At 35.4% G+C, this 18,833-nt stretch overlaps 1 protein-coding gene across 1 annotated transcript in view; it reads right to left on the bottom strand.

The window, feature by feature from the left end:
• Positions 1 to 18,833, bottom strand: part of VPS50 (VPS50 subunit of EARP/GARPII complex) — a 119,103-nt gene that overhangs the window by 49,211 nt on the left and 51,059 nt on the right. Inside the window, exons 10-13 of the mRNA XM_004602182.2 lie at positions 18,403 to 18,445; positions 16,672 to 16,770; positions 15,128 to 15,268; positions 2,093 to 2,225 (exon numbers count right to left, since the gene is read on the bottom strand). Coding sequence (XP_004602239.1) covers positions 2,093 to 2,225; positions 15,128 to 15,268; positions 16,672 to 16,770; positions 18,403 to 18,445 — 416 coding nt within the window. The remainder of the gene's footprint in view (positions 1 to 2,092; positions 2,226 to 15,127; positions 15,269 to 16,671; positions 16,771 to 18,402; positions 18,446 to 18,833) is intronic.

Genomic DNA, 18,833 nt, shown 5'->3' on the forward strand with positions numbered 1-18,833 from the left:
TTTTTCAAGATTCAGAATAGTTATTCCTAGAAAAATCTAATGATGTTGACTTTTAAAGATAAACTTGATAACCTGGCTCAAAATAAATTCCACCCTAGAAATAACTGAAACACCACACATAAATTTGTACTTCAAAGATTATTGGCATTGTGTGAAAGACTAGAATAACTGAGGACATTGTCTCATATACACAGCATGTCCACTGATTCACCAATAAAACGCCCTTGAGTAGACCAGACTCCAAATCCACTTCCTATGTATGACTGATAACTTTTACAGTTGAAGCTTTATTTATTATCAATCTGGTCTGGTTTAGGAACTGGCATCCTAGGGCAGGGCACCCTACAGGCTAGCTTTACAGTTTCATCTTACAGCGTGTGGGACAGGTTAGGACAAAGCAGACTCATTACATAGTAAAAGTAGAACTTGACAGATCATTTCAGCTTTTCAGTGAAGAATAATTTTCAGATACCTAAGTCCTTAACTTTTATTCCTTAGCATGAATGTGACAGGAATAATTTCAGGTCAATGAATAATCTTTAGAATTCTAGATATTTTCAGCTGACCAGAATCCTTTATTTTCTTATAATGTATAGACTAGGCTGAGGAATTTTAGGAAAGAAGACCAAGTATATGCGGTTCAAACGGAGTTTTACATGTGTTTCAATACCGCAAAAGAATACATATACATCAGCATCATAAAACATATATAAGCTATTAGCATAAAGCAAGTTCCACTGTGATAAATATCTACACTGTAGCACTGTTGTCCCGTTGTTAATCGATTTGCTCAAGTAGGAACCAGTAATGTCTCCATTGTGAGACTTGTTACTGTTTTTGGCATATCAAATATGCCATGGGTAGCTTGCCAGGCTCTGCCGTGCGGACAGGATACTCTCAGTAGCTTGCCAGGCTCTCTGAGAGGGGCAGAGAAATCGAAACCGGGTCGGCCGAATGCAAGGCAAAACGCTCTACCCGTTGTGCTATCGCTCCAGCCTGATAAATATCTACTATCCCTTAACCTTTTTTTTTTTCTGTGATCATTGTTGGGGTTGGTTTATCTTTTGGTTTGGGGACCATGCCTAGCAGATACTCAAGGGTTATCCTGGCTCAGGTGTCCCTCCCAGGATCACTCAGGGGACCAAAGGGTGCCAGGGACTGAAAGAGCTACTGTACCATGTGGTGCCAGGAATTAAACTGAGTTGGCTGCTGGGAAGGAAGCAACCTTGACCCCCTGTACTAGCTCTTAGGCCCTAATTTCTTGTATCAATGAGATCCTTTAGAGAAGTGGCTAGGAGGTCTAGGATCCCTTAAACTCCGAGTTTACATCTAAAGAATCTGTTAATCTTGTTGTCAAGTTTTCTTTGGTTTCTCTCCAAATAATGTATTTGAAGTGGAAAAAGAGATGATAAAATATCTTTACAATTTCCACACCACAGCCAGAAATAAATAAAGTCAGCTTGAAATACGATAAACTGTGGAAAACTGGAATCCTAGTCAGTAAACCCAGTGAGGAAATCTTTATCTAACTTCACACAAATACTCACCCCACAGAAATATCTCTAAAAGAATAAAATCCCTTACAAGATTTTCCTCTCACTTTTTGCTATCTATGTTTAAAAACTTCTGAGGAGTCAAGACAGATATTCTGTACTCTCAAAGCATATGTTCAATCAAAGACTAAGCTATGGGTGTTCCACCACTCCCACACCACAGGAAAAAAAGCTAAAATCAACTGCAAGGAATATAAAACACTTGAGAGTGCTTTAATTAATTTTGGAAACATTACACAAAATGTTGATAAAATTATTTTCAGAAGGGCCACTCCTGGCAATGCTCTGATCCAGCAGTGGGAGCCATCAAGTCCATACCTGGCTGTACTCAGGGAACCAAGCCGTGCCAGGGACTGAACTCAGGTGGTGCCTCTACTTGTGCTGCAGACCCCTTTCGAGGCCTGAGTCACTATGGTGAATGTTTAACGAAAGTCACAGTGGTCCCTAAAAGTCTGAAACCACATTGTGCCTTTTCTCTTTCCTTACTCAGAAATCTGGCATAGTTCAGATTTTAAAATGAAAACAAAATAATTTCCTACCAGTAGCAGCAGTAGTATCCTCATTGTCATGTTTTTCGTGCCATTCCATAGTCCTATAATAGCTGAGCATAACTTCCCACAGTGCTTTGCACAGGTCAGCAAGACACGGAATATAGCTATCTGGGGTGACATGCTGAAGAAAATAAGAGTTGAATTTCAACTTATCATGCTTGCTTTCATATTTAACCAAGGTAAAATGTTAAATTTATCATACAACTTCATTCCAGAATTAGAGATAATTCAGAAATTTTTCCACTGATCGATTTAAAGGGAGTAATCAATGATGAGGAAATTTTGATCAATCCCAAAATAAAACTGTAATGATCAATCTTAGCATCCAGATTTATTGGTAAAACCTGATAATTAATAAAATATATTTAATATTAAACATTTAGCACTAATTTTATCATAAATTTAGACAGACCAATATCTTTTCATGGCAAGACTATGAGGCATTTACAAATATTTCTGGTGGGAAGACAAAATGATACAACCCTATGGAGGGAAATTCAAGACTAACAGCCACACATGTAATCCCTCTTTCAACCCAATAATCTCTCGTTCTAGGAATTTCTCTTGAACATATACCTCTAACAATGTGAAATACGTGTGTAAGAGGTTGCTTGTCAGAGAATTACTTACAAATGCAAAATATTATGTTCAAACACAAGGTAAGTTTGCTAAACTACTATTTATACATACAAAAGTATCATGCAACTGTGAAAAACAATAAGCAGATTATATGCACTTAAAAACATATACTTATGGAAATTCCCTAAGTGGTAATTTTTAATTATATATACATCATAACAGAAAAGTCGTAATGCATATGCTTTTCAAAAAAATAAACAGGGAAGACAAGGCATAAGTTAGTTACCTACAGGAGGTGGAGTGAGAGATAAAACGAAGGACCTTGAGAGAAATCCTTCTCTGAGTACAGCAGTTACTTAAGTAATGCTGCCTAGCTCAGAATCATTTCAGTATACAGCGAATGGCTTAAAAGAAAAAAAACACTCCTGTGTCGAACTGCATTCCTTCCCATGTCTGTGAAATGTTTTTCCCACATCACACAGGTTAAATGGTTTATGTAAAGTGGCTTAATCTGAGTACCCTGTGATAGAGGGTCCAGTCCAGAGTCCGGTAAGCAACAGGTATAGGTTTTGACTACCAGGACCCTTAAGAGGAATAAGCAGGTTGGAGAATGAATGAATGAATGAATGAATGAATGAATGAATGAAAAATATTACTATTTAATGTCAGAATTGTTTAGGACCTTTAGAAGTTTGGTGATATTTTTTGTGACTCAGAAATATACCAAAGAAATTCAACTCCTATTGATATCAATAATGTATATAGTAAAGCAGATTTCTTTATATGTTGCTTCTCCAAAAATTGTACTTTCTAAGAATCTCTCTATACTTTAAGAACAGACCGTAGGAAATATTGGCTTTAGCTAACTACATTAGAAATAGAGAGGCTATCCAAATTTACACATGGAATGAATATAAAGTATTTTTTCAAACTTATGCCACAATTTGGAATAATTTTTAATTCAATTTTCATGATAATGCTTATTACTACCTTTACAATGAATTAGGCTTGATCTCCCCTCTCCAGTCTTATTTTACTACATATTGTACCTGATATATCTCATGTCACACATATGTAATAAAAATCAACACTGATTCACGATGTGAGTTTAAGAGTAGGCAGCAAAGAAAATAAAAAATCAACAAGAAGTTCAGAACTGCAATATAGCAATCATTTACCTACAAGTCAATTTTCTCACTTTTGTAAGTGCAACGTTGCATAAATATATATTTATGTTATGCAAATAAATTTAATCTAATTATATCTCAATATTCTTTCAGGGAGAGAAAAGAAAAAACATTTTAATCATATTGTCCCCCAAAGAAAAACTATGACTGTACAAATAATTTCTAGAATTTGCCAATTAATTTTTATTATACTTGTCACAGTTTAACAAACCAGAAAATTAAACCTTAGAACTACTGCCTTCTATTCTCTATCCAACAACTATCTAGCCATATTACTTGCCTATTAAGTTAAGGAAAACAGGTTCTTTGTCAAATTATTTCTTGAGTATTTGCTGAAATTTTGTGGCTTTGGATGAGACATAACAGATGTGAAATTATAAGAGATATGTGAAATGTTTTTCAAAAAACTTTGGTAATATAGTAAAGTTATAGGAAAATTTTTCTCACCAGATTCAACATAAATTGATTTACATGTACTTAAACAATTGTACATGCCTACAAGATTCCCTGCCAAATTAAAACTATATTATTACCAAATATATACAAACATAAAACTATGAAACACAGAGCACCACTTTACATATGATTCTGACTGTCTATATTCTAAATAGAAACAAATGTAGTAATCATAAAGACATAGCAAATAATTTGAAGGTAGGATAGATTTTTTATAATGAATTTATTCATTTTTAATTAATGAATCACCATGAGGGTACAGTTACGGATTTATACACATTTGTGCTTATGCTTCCCTCATACAAAGTTCGGAAACCCATCCCTTCACCAGTGCCCATACTCCACCACCAGTAAACCCAGCATCCCTCCCTTCCTCCCCAATCCCATCTCCCCCCACCCCACCCTGTTACTGTGGCAGGGCATTCCCTTCTGTTCTCTCCCTCTAATTAGCTGTTGTGGTTTGCAATAAAGGTGTTGAGTGGCCACTGTGCTCAGTCTCTAGCCCTCATTCAGCCCGCAACTCCCTTCCCCCACTTGGCCTTCGACTACATTATAGTTGGTGATCCTGAAGGTAGGATAGATTTATAAACTTCTTTTTAATAAAATTATGCCCCAATATATTAATCCTTGTGCTTGAAGACTATGTTGGCAGTAAACTGAGCCACTTAATTTGAAAACTGGACTCGAGAGGCACTTTTCACTGTAACATAAACCAACTCGTGTCATAGCAACAAACGTTTATCATGCTTTTAACACCTTACAAATAATAACCATTTGCAATCTGTAGTCTCTCAGTCATTTTCAAAAACACCTTCAAATTTAAAAACAGAAATCCAATTATATAAATAAACCACACTATAACCAAAGCTATTCAAGGAAACTAATAGAAAAGGAAAAAAAACTGCATAAGAAACAGAAAAGTAAAAGCCTAACTTAAGAAAAGAATCTGAATTTCTATACTTAAAGTCTATAGAACTTCTATTCAGAGAGAAATTGTCCCCAATTGTAATCCATAACAGAGTTCTAGCCAAGAAGGACAAACCCAGGTTGCCAATCAGCAGCAGCTCCAAAATTATCATATACTCTTAGACAACAAGCCAATCTATATTTTAGTTTCACCATCCAAAAAACAATGGTAGAAATTTTCGGATCAGACCATCTCATTAGTTTAATCCATTTACTGATTACTAACTACCTTACACTGCAACTCAGACTAAATCCCAATTAAGGGATTGGGTGGATTCATTTAGTTTAAAGTGAGGAAGTACAAAGCAAAGGAGTACTATATTACTACTGCATTTCTATGCTTTTATTAGATATATATATAGCACTGTAGTACTGTCATCCCATTGTTCATCAATTTGCTCAAGCAGGCACCAGTAATGTTTCCATTGTCAGACATATTGTTACTGTTTTTGGCATATCGAATATGACACGGGTAGCTTGCAAGGCTCTACCGTTTAGGCAGGATACTCTCGGTAGCTTGCCGGACCGGGCTCTCTGAGAGGGACAGAGGAATAGAACCCGGGTTGGCTTCATGCAAGGCAAACGCCCTATCCACTGTGCTATCACTCCAGCCCTTAGATATTTATAATAGCAATAAAAGACTTGAATTAATTTAGAAAACGTTCTCACAAGTGAGACACCCCCAGATGTCAATATATCTTTTCAAAGTTAGGGATATACAGATAAAAAGCAGAAATTTTATTACAAAATATTTCTTTTGTAAGTGTTCTAAAGTATTATTTACTGCCATTCTTTGACTAAAAGCAGGCAATATCAATTTATTCAGTGGAAGTTGTAAAGCAAGAAGAAAAAAAATGGCATGTCATTTAGAAAAACACTCACCAGAAAGCAGAAAGTAACTTAAACTCTCATGATACAATTCCTATGATAAATACTCCCATGATAAAAACTGCCATGATAAACACTTAATCTCTCATGATAAACACAAGCTTGAAGTCAATGGCTGGAACACAATCATACAGGCTAATGGAAAACTGAAAAAATACAGGAATATCCATACAGGTTTTAGACCAATAGCATTCAAACTAAAGTAAATAATATAAAGAAAGGGAAAGAGTTAAATACTGGTTAAAGGATCAATAGTTCTCAAGGTCTTAATTTTCATCAATACATATGCACCAAATGAAGTGGCAGCGAAGTTTACAAAGCAACATCTATGCAACCTGAAGAAATACATCAATGGCAGCACCGCAGTGGTGGAAGAGTTAAATATACCACTTTCACCACTGGACAGATCAACCAGGGAAAATATCAATGAAGAAGCAAGAGCCCTTAGTGAGGAATTGGAAGAACTGGGTCTAACAGATATTCAGGAACCTCTATCTCCAAAATACTAAATATGCTTTCCATTGTACACACTCTCCAGGACAAATCACATGCTGAGACACAATTCAAACATCCACAAAAGCACAAAAATAGAAATCATACCAAGTGTCTTCCAGACCACAAAAGTAGAAGTCAATTATAAAAGCAAAGTGGCAATAAAGATTAAATATCTAGTAACTAAACAACATGCTATAAAAAATTAGGTGAATGAAAAAAAAAGAAGAAATTAAAGGATTCCTCAGAATAAATGAGAAAGAAGAAACCAACTACCAGAATCTATGTGAAAGAGTGAAAGCAGTACCAAAGAGAAAGTTTATAGCTATTCAAGAACAGATCCAGAAGAAAGAAAAGTCTAACCTCTCTGCTAAAAAAAACTAGATAAGAACAACAAATGAATCCCAAACCTAGTAGAAGGCAGACGATAATAAGAATGAAAGCAGAAATAAATGGCATAGAAAAAAGAAAATATAAAGGGTAAACAAAACCAGGAGCTGGTTCTTTGAAAAATAAACAAGACTGACAAACCCTTAGCTAGACTCAGTAAGAAAAGAAACAAATAGGACAGAGATGCAAGACAGAATTTACAAAAGGCACCTCAGAAATAAAAAATATATATATATTAAGAGGTAACTATGAACAACTTTCATGCCCAAGCTTAAGAACCTAAAAGAAATGTATGAATTCTTAGAATTAAAAGAACTTCCAAGAGTGAACTAAGAGGAAACAGAAATCTGAATAGACCAATCTCAAGTAAAAAACTGAAACAATAATAAAAAAATCCCCAAGAATTTAGAGGTTCACCTAAAAAACAGTATAAATCCAGAAATGAAGACAAGCAGATTTTACTGCTTTTTTGGAAAAAAAAAAGTTGTTAAATACTGTTGTTTGTGGTGGTTGCTGCTTCAGCGTAGGGTAAGGGGGCAACCCTGCTGTGCTCAGGTGCCAGGAACATCGTCCTGGAGTCTTCAGGGGCTCATATGAAACCAGAGATCAAACCAAGAGCCTCACACCAGGAAGTACTCAAGACCACTTGAGTCATATCCCCAATCCCCAAGAGTCATTTTTCTGAGTTATTTAAATTCAACTATCAAAAGAAGAGGCTGCTATATTTAGTCCTTTAAATATTATTAATTTGCTTTTATAGTCATCAGAGGAGTCTATTACCCAGTCCCTAAAAAAATTTAGGAAGATGATTTTTACATTAAAACACCAAAATCAATATTCTCTGGAGTATCCTTAATGTATTATGTTCCTGTTTCACTTTGATTTAGCACTCTAATCACATGCTGAACAAACATAAAGCGAACAGATGTTCTGTCATCCTCACAGAGATCCGAAGCTCCCGCCCAGAGACACTAGCCAGCTTCCTCCACACAAGCCCCACCAGCACCACACCGTATACACACTGGTAGACGGGATTCAGGAACAACAAAGTGTCATCCATATCTTTAGATAAACACTGTTAGCACTGTAAGTTCATATCACTAGAAACAGATGAGGAAAACAGATGAGCTCTCCAGCTTATCAGGAAAGCTTCTAGAAATATGGTGCAGGTCAAAACGGCACTAGACTCAGGGAACTAAATGACATCTCTGGGAAGGGTGAACTCTGGGCAAAGTAGCTTAAGATGTTTCCAATCTCTAGTTACTTCTGGAAAGACCAAACTATCTAAAATTTAAAAACATAATGTTTTAACATAGGAACTCAGGAAGGTGCACTATACAACAGAGTGGATGGCACTGCTTTGGACTTGGAGTTCTGCTTTACAACTTACTAAGTCAGGATCTAGCACATCAGATCATGTGGCTAAGTCCAAGGGATAAAGCAAATAACCCAGAGTCTATCTGAAGTTTTAAAAACGATGATTCTGGGGCCAGTCAATTCAATGGGTAAAGCAAATAACTTAAAGCAAATAACTCTCAGAAGTTTTAAAAATTATGAGCCTGGGGCAGAGTGAGCAGGGTGCTTGCCTTACATGTGGCCTACCAGGTTCAATTCCCAGCACCCCATATGGTCTTCCGTGCTCCACCAGGAGTGATCCCTGAGCATAGAGCCAGAAGTAAGCCCTGAGCACCACCAAGTGTGACCCAAAAATCAAAATAAAATAAAAACTATGATCATCCATAAATAAAAAATATATAATTTCATTTCTATGATCTTATTAGATATCTATGATAGCAATAAAAGTCTTGAATTAATTTTTTAAAATTTTACTTGTAACAGATTGGATATAAATTAGCCACACACAAAAAATATATCATTTATAAATTGTATCATTAATATGTATATATAAAAACATACCATGTTATAAATGAACGTAATATGAAACTAAGTAGCACCTTTTAAATTAAATTTCCCAAATCATAAGTAACTTTTCTTTTACTTTCTTTTTCTGTTGACAGTTATGTACCCTTTAAAACAGGTTGGACCTTTAACTCTAATCCTTGTACCACTCCTTCCGCCCCCCCAGACCCCGCAGTCTATATTATAGTCATAAGAAGTCTTACTGGACAGCAAACAGGTTTCACCAGCCATAGTTTTTCATATAATAGGAAACCCCTTGACTGCCACCAAGAGAATGAAGGCTAGAGCTTAACCCTGGAACTGTGCTTGGGGCTCATATGGCAGTGCCCTGGGAACCAGAGAGTTTCAGGGTCCAACCCAGGCCAGCTATGTGCAAGGCTATATTATCTTACCCACTGTATTATCTTTCCAGCTCTCCAAAATGATATATGGAATATAAAGTATCATAGTAAAGGAGTTAAAAATGGCCGGTGATTATTAATAAGCTTGAGAGATGGTCTGCAGAACTGAGTTTGCAGAGGTGGTGGAGTGGAGAGCCTGGGAGAGGACCTGGAGACAACGGTGGAAGGCCACTGCATCAAAGTGGTGGGTGCAGCATTGGAATTTCATATGCCTAAGACATTAGTACTAACAGTACTATAAGATGCCAAAATAAAAATTATATGTAAAAGTTGAAAAATAAAGAAGAGTCTCTTTTAGCTGGCACCCTTCTGGCTCATTGAATCTGGATGTCTGCATTGTCCAGCTCTGGGAACTTTTCAGCTATGATTTTTTTGACTGTGGCTTTTTCACTGGGATTGGTTCCCTGTCCTTCTGGTACTCCAATGATTCTAATGTTGTTCATCTTGAAATCATCCCCTAGGACTCTGATTCACCCTAGAGCTATTTTGAGGTCTCTCCCCATTGATTGTTGTTGCTTCTAGGCTGCCTGCAGCTGATCTTCAAGCTCATTGATTCTGTCTTCTGCTGCAGTCATTCTATTGTTGAGGGTACCCACTGAGTTTTTTAATTCATCTACCAAATCCTTTATTTGTGACATTTCCTTCTGTAGGTTTTTTATTTCTGCTCTCATTTCTCCCCGTAATGTCTCGGCTGTCTGTTGTATCGTTTCTGTCAGGTCCTCCTTTAATTTAACGAATACCTTCTCAATCTTTCCATTGAGTTCATTGAACATCTTGAGGATTTCACCTCTGAATTCTTTATCAGAGATCTCCAGTTTGTAGGAAAGGTCTATTGAGGCATCTGGACTCCTTTCTTCGTCCTCTCCTTGCGGCGGGGATTTGCGCTGTTTCTTCATATTGTTATGGTGGTATGGAAGAGGGACCTTCAAGTTCACCTCTGGTTGCGAAAAAGGATTCTGAATGGGCTTGGTGGTGATCAATTTCTTCTGTACCACCTCTAGAATATGTCCCTCTCTGATGTGCCTCTATTCTTTATGTGAGGCTTCAAGCAATGCTTTTTGAGAGTGGGGTCCTTTAGCTTTGGCTTGAATAGCTGCTGATATTCTTTGGTAGTTTTCAAACTTGGAATAAGCTAGCAACCTATTTAGAAACTATTTTACGGACCGCTAAGATGATACTCAGGGATATAGGTGATGAACACTGAGTACCCAATAAATGCTTGGTATTTTGAAAAAAAAAAAAAAGGGTGGCTGACTCAGACCCTGCCCACTTTGTTGAGGCCACGCCCACTAGCACAATGTGGCTGGGTGACCTCAGGGAGGGAGTGGAACAAAATAACTGGTGTTGGTGTGGATGTAGGGAGAAAGGGACTCTTCTTCACTGCTGGTGGGAATGCCGAATGGTTCAGCCCTTTTGGAAAACAATATGGACGATTCTCAAAAAATTAAAAATTGAGCTTCCATTTGACCCAGCAATACCACTCCTGGGAATATATCCCGGAGAGGCAAAAAGGTATAGTAGAGATGACATCTGCATTTCTATGTTCATTGCAGCACTGTTTATAATAGCCAGAATCTGGAAAAACCCAGAGTGCCCCAAAACAGATGACTGGTTAAAGAAACTCTGGTACATATACACAATGGAATACTATGTCGCTGTCAGAAAACATGAAGTCATGAAATTTGCATATAAATGGATCAACATGGAAAGTATCATGTTGAGTGAAATGAGTCAGAAAGAAAGAGACAGACATAGAAAGATTGCACTCATATGTGGAATATAATATAACTGAGAAGTACAAGTTGGCAGTGATGCAATTTCTGGCAGATATTTCTCTGGACTTAGTTATTAAAATCTAAAATACAGAAACCCAAAACCGTGAGGCCGCTAGTGCAGTCACTCGACCTCATATCTCTTCATTCTCAGCAATGGAAAACAAATTATCAAATGCTTCCTTTTCAGCAGGTCTGACTTTAGGGGGGGAGAAACTCCAAACAATAATAGTGAGTTTTGTTGAAATATTGAATGTAATCAAAGTAAAGTGAAAGTAGAGTGAAATTTATCAGTTACACAGGCTGGGGGGGGTGGACTAGGGATGTGGAGGGGTCGGGTGGAGCTATACTGTGATTCTTGGTGGTGGAATATGTGCACTAGTGAAGGGATGGGTGTTTGAGCATTGTATAACTGAGACTTAAACCTGAAAACTTTGTAACTTTCCACATGGTGACTCAATAAAAAAATTAAAAAAAAATAAATACACTAAAAAAAAATAAAAATAAAGAAGAGGGAGAGACCTATCTTTTTTTACTGTCTTTTATCTTTTAAGTGTCATGGATCATACCTATGACCTCACAAATATAAGACATGACATGCTTAACCACTGAGCCATATCCTCAGTACCTTAGTTTTGAATTTAGACAATTATCAAAGCTAGAAATAATTTAAAAATAAAAATTTCTACCAGAAGCTATGTTTTTTTTTACCTTACATATTTAGAAATAGCTACACACCTCTATACAAATTAGCTAAGCTCCTGACACGTGAAAAAGTAAATATGGCAACTGAATTTTTTAAAAAAAATTTTATTGTCTGTTTTGGGGCGCACACACAGTGGTGTTCAGGACTTACTCCTGGCTCTGTGCTTGGGGATCACCTCTAGCAGTGCTCAGGGGGCCACACTTGGTCTGGGGGTAGAATTATGGTCAGCAGCATGAAGGCAAATGCCTTAACATCTGTACTATCTCCCCAGCCAACAACTGAATGCTTTAGAGTATTCTAAAACTGATCTGAGAAAATCTGTGAATAAATATTATTCTTTTTAACAAAAATTATTCGGTTTGCCTAAACAGCAAAACTCATAGCTTCCAACAAGAAAAGTCACTATACACTTAACTATACAACCGAACCAATCAGAGCAATCTCAATAATTAATGAAATGGCCCAGTTTAATTTCCTTTAATTCCTAAATATGCCTGAAAAAAATTATTCTCAACCTACTAGCTTTTGGGATGAGAATTAAGCTAATAAATAAAAAGTAATCAGCATGAGCGTGTATAGTGAAAGGGATAAAAGCAGACACTGCAGGCAAGCACTGTAGAGTGAAACACACTTTCTAAAGGGCAATTTGAAAATATGAACCAGAGCCTTAAAAAAGCAAAGTACTTGACAATGCAATTTCATTTCTCCTAAAGAAATAACTAAAGATGTGTACAAATATTCAGCTTTATAAAATTTACTAAAGTGCTATTCATAGTGATATAGCTGGAGTAATAACAAAAAAAATCTAAGAACAAGAAACTGGTTAATTAATCCACAGGATCTCTTATACTGAAATACACTCACCATTAAAAGTTTTACGGGTACAATATTTACTGAAACATTAAATTGTTTATAACATAGCAAGGAGGGAAAAGTGTTGTAAAACTGTACATAGCGTAATTCTATTTTGAAAAGCTATTTGCCTATTATATACTAAAGTTTTGCATGAGTGGGTACTTTTCTTTTTATTGTATTTTCCTACAGTTAATGATTTAGGGAATTCAAAACATACATATTTTAAAGCAAATATATTAATAATTTCTTAATTTAAACTATATAGTCTATATTGTAACTGCATAAAGACTGTGATGCAAAAGTATTGAAATAATAGACTACTTAAGGGGTCAACCAAAATATAAAAATGATTCTTATAAAAAAAAAGCATATAATTTTATAGAGAACCCAAAACAAGATGGCTAATACACATGAACTTTCTGGCAGCTTAGCCATTATAGAAGGGATCACTAAGTCAATGATGGTTGGAGGGATCATTCAGGATGGGAGATGTGTGCTCAAAGTAGATAAAAGACCAAATCTGATAGCCTCTCAGAATCTCTATTGCAAACCATAATGCCCAAAAGCAGAGATAGAGTAAGGTGGAAATTGTCTGCCACAGCGGCAGGGGGAAGGGTGGGACAGAGGTATACCGGGGTGATTGGTAGAAAATTGGCTGAAAATGTACACGGGTGGAGGGATGGATGTTCAATCATTGTATGACTGAAACTCAAACATGAAAGCTTTGTAACTGCATTTTACGGTGATTCAATTAAAAAAAAAAGAACTTCTACTTGGTGTCTATAAACCTATTTATAGTATAAACTATTGTAAGTAAAATACACAAAAATAAAAATGAAATCATAAACAAATTTGCTTTTTTTTTCAGTATTAGGAAATTCAGGGTTTTCCACATGTATGAAAAGCCTGTCCTCTACTACTGAGTCAAATCCAGCCCTCCAGGCTTAATTTTCTAAGTAAAATGATTACAATACCCCTTTAAGTGATTCTTTCCAGAAATGAATGAGGTTCAATTCTCATTTCAAAGTTCTGTTGCAAAGTAATAACCAGAAATATATGCTTCAAAATAATGTAGTGTTTGTAAAGAACCTGAATGTTCTAAAAACTATAACCTAATATTGAAGGTAAATGTGAAAATTAGACAACTATATACTACCAAAAGAACTGTACTTCATCATCTCAAAAACATGATCTATCATAGAAAAAAAAACTGTACCTTTAATTGCAAAATAACTTCAAGAAGCTCAAAGTCAACTAAACTTAATTTTAAGTCCAGGACATTGGTGACAGATGACAAGGGACAAAGATTTCAAAAGGCTTTAAAAGCTGCTACTGGCTTTAAAAGGTTTGAGGTTCTGCTTCCAGAGAAACAAAAACAGAACACTATTTTTGTCTCAGATTTCTTTGTAAAGGAATTTTTTTCAGTTGAATCCCATTCTAGTCCACTTAGTAACAAATGGATATTGATTCAAATAATACTACGACGATGAAGAGTAAGTACCTCTTCATTTTCAATCTCTTTCCATTTAAAGGGAGCACAATTGTTCCCTGATGACAGAAATTCCATCTCTCCTAACTCTGAACTAGTGCTGTAACAATTATCTCACTTTTCAGGTTTATATCTAAACTCTAAACTATGATCAAGAACTTCCTTCAAAGTGCTGCAACTATACAGCAAAAACCAAGTGCCCAAATACTTCTTTCATCTCCCTTCTAAACTGAGAATCAATACCCTATTAAACATGTCTGCTCTACTTCTTCTTTCTTACTCCAAGCCCACATATGCTCTCACATGAGTACATCTCAATAATTATTATCAATTACTTTACATAAGAATGAACAAACAGCCAATGGTAACAGACCTTGAGAGTTAGTCTACAGAACTGCAATTGCCAAGGGAATGGGGAGTAAGGTGGGGTGGAACGGGATCTTGAGACACTGGCGGAAGGACACTGACACTAATGGTGAATGTGAAGCTGGAACACTGTATGCTTGAAACTCTATTATTAAACATATTATAAATCGCGGTGCCTAAAAAAAAACTAGAATGAAAAACAATTTGTTACTTAAAAAAGAAAACAAAGTTGAAATAATTCCTATTCTCACATATTTAAAAACTGAGATTTTAATCAAAGGATTCTAAGACAGAAAAGAAAAAAAAGCCTAGATAACTTCGACAGTCCATTAAAAAATAAAAGCACTCTTTAATTCTGTACCATCTCATCAACTTTGACAATTTCTATGGCTGAGTTCACCAATCACTCTATTACAAAAATAACAATGAGAGAGAAAAAATAAAACTTTTGGCAAATGATTTAAACAGCATCTTCAAATAGTGTGTGCTAAGGAAAAGAGCAAATCAATTCAAAAAATAAAAAAGACATACAAATAGTAATGAAGTTACTACATACTGTACAGAGATCCTTATATTGCAGCTTTTGGAATTTTGTGTCTGTGTTTCCTGCACAAAGTTCCACATAGCCGAGAACAACTTGAAACACAGTATTGTGAATGGCTTGGGTAAAGTGCATATGAAGTTGATCCATTGCAGTCTACAAAACAAAAAACAAAAAACATACAGTCCAATTTTTGTGGTGTTAAAATAAAAACTTCATCATATTGAAAAAAGGAAAACAATCTACTAATTGTATCTACAGCAGGAAAATCAATATTATTCAGAATTAAAAGTGTACTGCTGATTATATGAAAAAAATACTTTCATTAACCTCAATGTTATACCACTAAGGATAAATCTAAACTGCCAACACTGCTCTGTATTTACGACCTGAAGTCATTCTGCTCTTTCCCAAAATTTGAAATACCATCTGCCATCAGACAGCATCCCTTACACTGTACCGGATACTTCGCAATGGTCTCCTTCTCAAAGAAGTCTTTCCTGTTTCATATAATTTCATATTTCCCTTCATCTTATCCACTCCTATCAATATATTTCTTTACGGCACTTGCAAAGAAGTGCTGACATCTCATATCATAATCTTTTACTACTTTAATGTTTGTCTCCTTCATTACAAGGTAGAAAACACAATGAAGGACCTACATAATAGAGACCAGAAGAAGAAAAATCATAGTTTGTACCTATAATATATCTGAGGGAAAATATTTGTCAGATGGGGAAAATTAGAAGTTGTAATCATATTTTTTTCAAGGTCTTTAAACATGCTTCTCAAAATTGTTAACTGTCTTATCGTTTTCATACATACAACTTAGATCATAAAAATAATAAAGTGCAACAAACTATTAATTTTTTTTAATTTTAAAATGTAAATAGAGTTTACAAAGTTTGCTGGTCTTAAGTTTTCTTCTAAGACTAAAAACCATTTAAGGAAAACATGCTTAGATATTATAAACATGTTTATACTAGGAGATCAAAGCTAGGTTGGCCAAGTGCAAGGCAAGCACCCTATACTATCTCTTTAGCCCCTGTTTCAAAATGTTCAAGGAAGCCCTTGGGAAATATGTAAAGCCATGCGTCACAGAAGTAGTTATGACATTCTCCTGTTAAAAGACCCTTTGAAAAATGTGATAAACACAACACACCTATGCTGACAAATGTACACAATGCACAAAAATATATATACAATGTGGGAATCACGAAGGTCCAAACTAAGAAGTGCTCATTCAAGATCAAAAACATAAAAAAAATAATGCATCTTCTCCCACAAAATTATTATAATTGTCCTCAACAGAGTATAGTAAGCTGTCGAAGCCTAGCAATTGTATTTCAAAAAATAACATCTGTAATATTTCAATCACATTACATACATTCTGAATTTATATAAACAACCGTGCTTTTACTGTTAATAGAATAGTAAATAGATTTACTTGGCTAACAAAACTCTAAATGGAAGCTACAGTACTAAATCTCAGACTTTAAGCAGTGGTGAAACTCAACAGAAGCCTAATTAAGGGTGGAAAAAATCCTTTCAAAACTAACCTGTGTTTTTCCAAGAAGTCGGTAAGCCTGTTGAACCTTGGTATAATGGTTAATGTCAAAATTCTTGCATATTTTAGAAAGAGCCACATCCAATTGTTCCTATGTAATTGAAAGGAAGACAATAGCTGGTTAATAAATTATGTTTAAGGGCACAGGGTAGCTCAGTGATAGAGTGCATGCTTTATTTACTGTTCGCTAGAAGTTATGTTCCTGGGACCAAAAAAAAAAAAATGGGAGAGACTATAAGGCAATGTAATTAGTAAATTAATATCTAAATACATTTATTATCACACTAAATTAGTTAAAAATAAATTTAAATGAGATTATAAATAAACTGCATTTCACCTTTGAATCAGGTTTACTGAGATATTAATATATGTTTTATAAAAAGCATGGCAACTGTTTCAGGGAACACATAATAATCATAATAGTTACTGTATAAATTCTACTTATATTAACTTTATATCTGCTCAAGCATTTGCTAAAATGGACTAAATTTGTAGAACTACCTAAAAACAGTAAGATGTTCTTTTTGTAATTACCAAAAGCAATTCTCAAAAAAAGTAGACTGATCCCAAACACAGGTCGAGATTTAAGCTTTTATACCTAAATACACTAATTATGAATTTCTACTTCAAAGACTTATTCTAACATAATTGTCTATATGTCAGTTATACTATGTATCTGCGCTTACAAAAAATTCCTCTTAAATTATTCAAGAGGTTGTACATCGAAGGGTTTTTCAAAGCTGATTTAATGTTTAGAAATAAGTTAGCTTTCTTACAATTAGCAAATAATTTTATTTGTGATCAAATACTACTTACACAAACAATCTCTTAAAAATCCAGCCTCAACTTTTATTAAATACTCTTACTTAAAAAAAAATAAATTAAAATATTCTTACAAATAAATTGTTACTGCATTTACTGAAAAGAATACCCCATTTCCAAAGAGTGCCAAGGAAAGAAATGTACACTGACTATATGTAAAGGAAGAGAAGATTACATGCTCACAATAACATATCCAGTTACTACACTGAAGGGAGGGAACAGCCACCTAAGGAAGGGCCTGGAGGCTACTACTGGCTTATTACTCACTAGGAGGGATCCTGGCAGTCCAGACACCATACAGTGCTAGGAGTTAAACCCAAGGCTCCTACATGCTAAATACATACTTCAGTTCTTTGACCTACCTCTTCGGCTCCGGTTCCTACATTCTTTAAAATTCTATGAGATATTACATGAGACTTAGAAATTTAGGAGGGTTATCATCGGCCAAAAAATTATTCTTAATTGGAGTTAGAAATAGTACAAATGGTCAAGGTGCCTGCTTGCATACGAGAGACCTGAGCTAAATCCCCAGCACCACAGATGTTTCCCAAGCATAAGTAGGAGTGATCCCTGAGTTCAGAGCCAGAAGTAAGTCTTGAGCACCACCAGGTGTGAACCCAAAACTAAGATATATGTGTTTGTATACATATGTATGCATATATGTGTATATATATTCAAATAAATAAACTAAGGAGTGGTTAATAATCAAAAAAAGCAATACATTGTAAAGATTTGGGTTATAATTAACATGAGAAGATACCATTAATTATAGTTTGGGGATTTTTGGGGATAGGGAGATTATTTTCAAACACTGTTTATAGATATCATAATTTCAAAATCAATGACAATGAAATTAGATTAATATTAATTTGACCATGCATATTATATATGATCTTCTTACCTCAATTTGTTCTAAAGTATCTTGCAGCTTTGAATTCAGCTCACTATTAAATAAACAGAGAGTTAGACTTGTTTATGTCTAAGAAACAAAATAAGTATATGTAATATATGCTAGCTATATAATAGAAAACTCACCTACATGCTATAAATGGTGTGAGCAGTAAGTCAGAGAGGCATGACATGTATACAGAATAAAACCTTCAGTATAGTTTTCTTTTGTTTGTGATCGACACCTGGCACTGCTCAGGACTTATTTCTTGCTCTGTGCTCAGGGGACCACATGCAGTGCCAGGAACTGAACCAGGGTCAGCAGATCATAAGACAAGTGCCTTTACCCACAGTACTAACTCTCAGGCCCCATGCACTTTGTTTTGGGCCATACCCAGTTGGGCTAAAGGCTTACTACCTCACTCTGTACTCAGAGATCATTCC

The sequence above is a fragment of the Sorex araneus genome, chromosome 1, assembly GCF_027595985.1.
Source record: "Sorex araneus isolate mSorAra2 chromosome 1, mSorAra2.pri, whole genome shotgun sequence".
Classification (NCBI taxonomy): Eukaryota; Metazoa; Chordata; class Mammalia; order Eulipotyphla; family Soricidae; genus Sorex; species Sorex araneus.